General features: G+C 34.9%; 1 protein-coding gene across 4 annotated transcripts in view; it reads right to left on the reverse strand.

Moving 5' to 3' along the window:
- SCYL2 (SCY1 like pseudokinase 2) overlaps window positions 1-8,200 on the reverse strand; it is a 57,918-nt gene that overhangs the window by 42,237 nt on the left and 7,481 nt on the right. For all 4 annotated transcript variants that reach the window (XM_025048720.1, XM_015591559.2, XM_006914566.3 and 1 more), the window contains one exon: window positions 795-999. In XM_025048720.1, coding sequence (XP_024904488.1) covers window positions 795-971 — 177 coding nt within the window. In that variant the 5' untranslated portion in view covers window positions 972-999. The remainder of the gene's footprint in view (window positions 1-794; window positions 1,000-8,200) is intronic.

The raw sequence follows: 8,200 nt of genomic DNA on the forward strand, positions 1-8,200 counted from the left end.
GGAAAAGTACTTTTAGAAATGATAATTTTTCTTTTTAAAAAATATATTTCTGTCGTGGTCTTAAATGAGGAGATTTTTTTCAATTCTTTAACAATTCCAAAAGAAAGCTGTTGGTAAAATTTAACACTAATGATCCTCCACACATCTAAGAACCATCTGTTGGTCTGTTAAGTCCAATTAAAAATAATAATAATAAAACTCATTCAAATTACTACCCACTAAAAGAACAGTTAGTTTTAAAATAACTTTGAAATCAATATACCCAAAGATATGTTACCGATTATATGCCACAGATGTATCCCCTTTATGATGGTAAAAACTATCAGGTTAAACACAAAAGAATATTACAGAAGTCTATTTTCTAGAAGGATATAAAATCTAAGAGAGAATAAGAATGCACTAAATAAAAATGAATTTAATGTTAGCAAAATTTAACTGGGTATTTTACCAATAACTTATTGACAAATACGAAAAGGAAAATGGCAATTTTTATTCTAAAATAGTCATTGTGCTAAATATTAAAATCTAATACTATATATTCATTTGCTAGGCTGATATTTATTTTATTAAGTAAGCAAAATTAAATTATAAGATGAGATGACATATCAAACAATATAGTTATAACCAGGAGATTCAGGGCATATTTAAAAGCATTTGTTTTTGTATGACTTCATTAGATAAAATGAAAAGAACCCATCACTTTTGGCATTTCTTAACATAAAAATGCATACATGCAAGTAATGGTACTTATTAGCATGTGTATTTTTTTCCAATTGGACTCAATTAAAACTTACCTGTTTTGTTGACTTTTTTGTGCCATTAAAAATCTTCCAAGCCAGCCCATTGCCACCACTGGCAATGTGTCGTCCAACATCGAACTCTCTAGTGACAGGATTTCCCATTACAGCACTAGTGACGTCAGCTGTTACTTTTGTAACAGTACTCTTCAACTTATTAAGCATGGACTCCATGGCTGCGATATTGGATAGTTACAGTTACCTAGAAACATAGGGGGATAGGGGAGCTCTGATCATTTTTATTTACTTGTTTAAGCACTTGTCATTATCTAGTTTAAAAAGCTTAATAAACACAAACAATGAGCAAAACAATCCTATGGAGATAAAAGCTACGTGTTGGTTTGGTCTTCAGAGAACCCAATACAACTTACATGCAAATTTAAGTCTGAAAACTAAACTGTTCCCTTCAATCTCAATTTTCACAGACCAGGAAGAGAAAAAGACATATTCAGGACAAAGAGACCCATGGACATGGACTATAGACTTAGTGGTTACCAGAGAGTAAGGGGTGGGGGAAGGGGGAAGGTAGATGGGGTAAAGGTCAATTATGTGGTGACAGAAAGAAATCTAACTATGAGAGGTGAACACACAGTGTAAAAATATATATGCCTTACTGTTAAAGCGTATAGCTGAAACTTATTGGATTTCGTTAACCAATGTCACCATTAAAGACATATTCACACTTGACACTGACATGAACGTTGCTCAACCATGTAACTTGGATCCTTTAAAACTTAAAGTGGCACAGAGCACCTGAATCTTCCTTCACACTATACCATATTAAACTTGAAAGGAACTATCGGCATACTAAACAATAAATTTGTATTTTATAAAAGTTTTGTTCATTAAAATAATTACTGTTGAACTGTGAAATCGTTTGAGAATATTTTCTCAAAGAAAAGCATTGATGACAGGACAATAAAACGTGCACAAGCAATAGGTCATAAAATATTTTTTAAATTTTACACACTTCTAGCCACGATAGAGGAACAAAGACTGAATGTATCCTCTCACCTTGAACAACTAGAAACTAGAAAAAACAAATTAAATAAACATTTCACACACTGTACGGGCAGAACAGGCATATGATCCCAGGAAGAAAGCAAACTAATAAGGTAAACCCTAGGACTGTCCTAACTTTCTACCTAGAGGCACAAAACGAACTACAGAGTAAAGAGCAGAATTTTTAGCAGCAATCTAGCTGAGTTAAAAAGTTGAGGAGGCAAATAAGAATTCAAGAATGCTAAGGTGACTGAGAGTTCTGGGATGGAATTTCAAAGAGAAAGGGAAAAGGGGGGAAATTTTTTTGAGAGAGAGAGAGAGAGAGAAACTATGTCGAAAAAGAGCTCCAGAAAATTGTGTAGAGGTCACTTTGGTGCTTTATTGACCACCAAGGTGCACATGCATCATGTGAAACTGCACTATGTGAGGTGAGGACCAACTGGAGAGCTGTGAGCTGAATAGTTCCAGAGTTCACACAAGACTGCAAATTATTGCAGAGTTCTTGTTGATCACTAAAGGCATTCAGTAGAAATCCCAGAAGACCATGCCTTAGTAGGACAGACTTCTTAAGGTAAAAGCTACTCTAAATCTGCCCTAGCAAACTAAAAGCAACCCTCAAATGATCAAACTAATTACAAATTACTTAACTGCATACCAGAACAAAACCCAATACTCATGAAGACAAAAAAAGCTGTAGATACTAAACAACATAACATTAACAATGTTCGACATGTACTCGATAATTAATAGACATGCCAAGAAGCTAGAAAATGTGATCACAATCAAGACCAAAATCAGTCAATAAAAACAGACTCCAGAATGACAAATTACAGAATTAACAAAAACATGAAAAAATTATCATATGTCCAAGTATTTAAAGGAAAGCGTAATGAAAGAAAACGGAATGTTAAAAAAAAATTCTAGACATGAAAAATAAAATATCTCAAATAAAAAAATTCAGAAGATGTAATTAGCAGATTAGACAGTGCAGGAAAAAAAGATTAGTGAAACTAGAAGATAGATTAAAAGGCTAGAAAAAAATGAACAAAGTCTCAGTGACAATATCATGGTTTAACATATAAAACTAAATCTCAAAATTAAGGGAGAGAAGGAAGAAATAATATTTGCAAAAATAATGAATAAAATGTTTCCAAATTCAATGAAAACTATAGAAAACACCAAGAATTCAATGAACCATAAGCAGGATAAACACAAAAAACACCATGCCTAGATATGTAGATATGTCATATCAAGTAGCTGAAAATCAGTGATTAAGAGAAAAATCTTAAAAGCATAAAGAGAAAAGAGGCAAATAATATAGAGAAACAAAGATACGAATTTCCCCCAGATGTCTGATCAGAAACTCTGCAAGCCAGAAAACAACTGAATAAGTACTAAAAGAAACTGTTGACCTAAAATTCAGTAAGTCATTGGAAAACAACTTTCAAAAATAAATGTGAAATAAAGACTTCTTCATGAAAACAAAATCTGAGAGGATTTTTTGTCAACTGATATTCACTACAAGAAATATTAAAAGTCCTTTAAACAGAAGAAAAAAGATAACCAGACGGAAACGCCAATCTACAACAGGAATGGAGGACACTGAAAATAAAAATTCTGTGGGTCTACAGGAAAAATACCTTCTCATGTTATCTCTAAAAGACAGCAGATAAGTCCATCGCCATGCTACCCTTAACAAGTCCAATGCTGTCTGATCTCGGAAGCTAAGCAGGGTTGGGTCTGGTTAGTACTTAGATGGGAGACCACCTAGGAAGACAGGTGCTGTAGGCATAAAAAAAAATAAAAAAATAAGGGATTGTAAACTGACAAGGTCTTTGCAATCTGGGAGGTCAACCAAGGGTTGCCTCGCCTAAAAAAAAAAAAGAGGAAAGAAAAGAAAAAAAGCAGATCAAAAAAAAGAGATAGATCATTTAAAGCAAAAATAACAAAAGTGTATTGTGGCTAAGTAAAAAAAAAACAACAAAACAAACTAAGGATAGGAGACGGGGAAATGGCAGTATATTTTTGAAAAATTCTTACATTATATGTGAGGTAACATAACATCATTTGAGGGTAGATTGTGGCAAGTTAAAGACATAGTATAAACCCTAGAGTAATAACTAAAATAATAAAGATACACCTACAAAAGCCAGTAGTGGAAATAAAATCAAATCTTAAAATAAATTGAATTAATACAAAAAAAGTAAAACAAGAGGAAGAAAAGAACAAAGAATAAATGTGACAAACAGAAATGTCAAGACAGATTTAAATCCAACCATACAATTACACTAAGTGTAAATGATTTTAAATTCCATTTAAAAGGCAGAGACTGTCAAACTAGATAGAAAAGCAAGATCCAACTACAGACTGCTTACAGGAAACTCACAAAATGATTTAAAAGTTAAAGAATGTGAAAATATACCAAGTTGGACTGGCTATATTAATAACAGACAGAGAAAGCTTCAAGACGAAGAGAAACATTTCATAATGGTAAAGTTGATAATTCATCAAGAAGATATAACAAACCTGTGTACACACTCAAGAGAGCTTCAAAATAAATGCAGCAAAAACTGATGTAACTAAAAGAAGAAACAGACAAATCTACAATTATAGCTGGAGACCTCAAGGGTCCTCTCTCAGTAACAGATGGCCGGATAGACCAAGTAGACCGAAAATCAGTAAGGCTGTAGAAGACCTGAACAACACTATCAAACAATCGGACCAAAAACGCAATACGACACCAGAATACATTTTGTTTTCATGTAAATGTGGAACATTCCCTAAGACAGACTATATGCTGGGCCATAAAACACATCTCAACATATTTAAAACTTCTAAAATAATATATGTTCTTTGACCATAATGAAATTAAACTAGAAAGCAGTAAAAGATATCTAAAGAAAAAATGTAAATACTTAAAAATTTAACACTTCTAAATAATCTGTGCTAAAAAAGAAATGAGAAAATTGTAAAATATTTTGAAGTGAATGAACATGAAAAATCTGTGGGATATAAGTAAAGCAGTGCTTAGCGGAAAATTTATAGCTTTAAATGTTTACATTGGGGCGGGGTGGGGAGAGGAATAAGTCCAAAATCAACAATCTAAGCTTCCATCTTAGGAAGCTAGGGAAAAAAGAGAGAGAAAATTAAGCTCAAAATACGTAGAAAGGAGAAAATAAAGAGTAGAAATCAATGAAACAGACTGAGTTTAATGTAATTTAATACTGAGAAGTGAAGGAAAAAACACCTCAATGAAGCCAAAATGTTTTTTAACAAGATAAACCTCTAGCGACATTAAGAAAATCTTTAAAACATACAAATGACCGATGTTGGAAATACAGAAAATCCTATAGATTCTAATTCTATATAAATCTCATAGATTCTAAAGGAATAAGGTATGAATGACCTTATGTCAATTAACTCGACAAAGTGGATGAAATGTAAAAGTTCTAAAAAGCCACAACTACCAAAACTGACTCAAGGAACAGAAAGTCAGAACAGTCTTACATAAAAGAAATTCAATCATAACTACAATCCTCACCACAAAGAAAACTCCAGGCTCAGATGGCTTCACTGCTGAATTCTATCAAACATTTAAGGAAGAAGTAATATCAGGTACATACAAGCTCTTCCAGAAAACAGAAGAGGATAGAACACTTGCTGTTTCATGTCATATAGTCTGTATTGCCGGGATACCGACATCAAATAATGACAAAACAAGAAAACTGAACACCAATATCAACATGTAAAAATCCTTAACAAAATATTAGCACATCAAAGCCAACAAATTCAACCCCACAACAAAATGGGATTTATCTCAGGAATGCAAAGTTGATTTAACAGTCAAAAATAAATCCATGCAATTCATCAGGGGAAAAGAAAACATCACCTCAGTAAAGGCAGTAAAAAATATGACAGAATCCAATACTTTTTCATGCTAAAAACTCTCAGCAAACTAAGAACAGAAAGGAATTTCATCAACCTAATAAATAGCATCTTTGAATACCTACAGCTAATATTATATTTAAAGATAGAAGAAGGATGATAGCTTTCCATGTTTGGGAACCAAGTAAGAACACCTACTTTTACCACTTCTATTCAATATTCTAATGGAGGTCCTAGTCAAAGCAATAAAGAGGACAAAATAACAGGCATTCACATTGGGAAGGAAGAAGTGAAACTTTATTCCTAAATGACACGACCATGTACATAGAAAATGAGAAGAAATCTACAAAAAATCTACTAGAATAGGCAAGTTAGCATGGTGGCAGAATACAGGAATACAAGAGTAACATATTAAAAAAGAAGACTATTTTCTATATACTAGAAACGGAAACTGAACATTACAATTTCAAAAATACTGTTTTAATGTTGATAAAATACCTATGGATACAGGAGAGGAAAAAGAAATGGCGTAGATGATAGAGGCTTTGTTCATCCCTCTGGCGACCAAACCAAAGTTGTGATGGAAACAAGGAGCAGCCACAAAGAAAAATCACCTGGGAACTCGATGAACAAGCCACACAACTAGGGAGAACTCCAAGTAAGTATCCTGCAATGGCTAAGAAGGTAAGACCAAGCAAGGACGCAGGGCAGCCCGATCCCAAGCAGCTGAGTGAGACTGAGGCAGCGGCAGACGCCTCTTAAAGGGGCCGCGTCTGCAAGCCAATTTTTGCGGTGACAGATAGGCTTGCTCTGAGCACCAGGGCTGATTGGGCTGCACGTAGGGGACACCAGGGACTTACAAGGAGACATTGTCAGAGTGAGAGCCAAGGCGAGACTCGCTCCGTACAGAAGTGCCAGCGGTATTCTTTGTTCCCTATTGAGCCCTCCCCATTCCCAGTTTGCGGACACAGCGCCATCATTGCTGTGAGGTCATCAGACTGGATAACAGAGGTCGCTCTGCCTTGAGGAGTCCCTGAAACCCCACCTTCCCCAATTCGCAGCCCCACCCAAGCCACATCCAGGTATATCCTCAGCGAGTTAGGTGCTCCTTGCTAAGCAGTGCCTAGACTGACACTGGAGGCAGCTGGCCTTGGTTTCTGGTGTGGCTTTTTGAGGCAACTATAAGAACAGGATCTGTGGATTGCTTGCTGAATCTTAACAGGTGGCCCCGGAGGGGCAGAGGCTTGGGCTAAGTTTGGCCTGCAGCTGAAGCCCTCTCAGGACTGTGCCAGTGAACACCTACTTCACAAATCCACACTATTAGGACCGGGAGACTTAGGAGCTTTGCTTAGTATGTAGAAACAGACATGGAAAGGCAGCCAAAAAGGGAAGACAAAGAAGCAGAAACCATATGAGAGAACAAAACAGAGATCCAGATATAATGGAGAACACTGGTTATAAAGATGCTCAATGAACTTTAGGTATAAACAAATTCAGTGAGAACTTCAACAAAGAGATAAAAAACATAAAAATGGAAATGGAAATTATAAAAAGGAACCAGTCTGAAATGAAGAACACATTATCTGAGAAGCGAAGTATAATAAATGGAATAAACAAAGGAATAAACAGAGTGAATAAAGAAAAGGATCAAATGCCCTATCTAGAGAATGGAAAAGCCAAGGACATGCAATCAGAACGGCAAGAGATAAGATGCCAAGACTATAAAAATAATTTAAGAAGCATATGAGACACTATTAAAGGTCCAAATAGCCGTCTGATCAGTGTAACTGAAAAAAATCAAGATGTTGAATAGCTGTTTGAAGGAATAATGATGGAAAACTTCCCTAACCTGGTGAAGGAAATGGACATAAAACCCCAGGAAACTCAGAGAATTCTAAAAATCAGGGATCCAAAGAGACTCACAGCAAGACAGATTATCATTAAAATGCCAAAGTTTAAATACAAAGAAAGAATATTAAAAGCTGTAAGAGAAAAACAGATAATTACTTATAAAGGACCACCTATAAGAATGGCAGCTGATTTCTCAAAAGAAACTATACTGGACAGAAGAGCTTTGCAAAAAATATTCAACAGGATGGAGACCCAGGATCTACAACCAAAAATAATTTATCCAGCAAAGCTATCATTTAGAGTTGAAGGGCAGAAAAAGAGCTTCCTAGACAAAAATAAGCTAAAGGAATTTATCACCCCAAGCCAGTATTACAGGAAATGTTGAAGGGACTTCTTTAAGAAGAAAAAACATGTATCAAAAACAGGAATAAAGAATGGTAACAACTACATTCCTATCAATAAGTACCTCGAATGGAAAAGAATTAAGTGCTCCAACTAAAAGATAGAGTGGATGAATGGAAAGGAAAACAAGACCCCTACATGTTGTCTATAAGAGACTCACTTCAGATTCAAAGACACACACAGATTAAAATGAAGAGGATGGAAAAAGATATTGCTTTGATGGACCTAAAAGGTATTTAAGTTAGACTGAGAAAGATAAACAC

This window comes from Pteropus alecto, unplaced genomic scaffold, assembly GCF_000325575.1.
Source record: "Pteropus alecto unplaced genomic scaffold, ASM32557v1 scaffold94, whole genome shotgun sequence".
Taxonomy (NCBI): domain Eukaryota; kingdom Metazoa; phylum Chordata; class Mammalia; order Chiroptera; family Pteropodidae; genus Pteropus; species Pteropus alecto.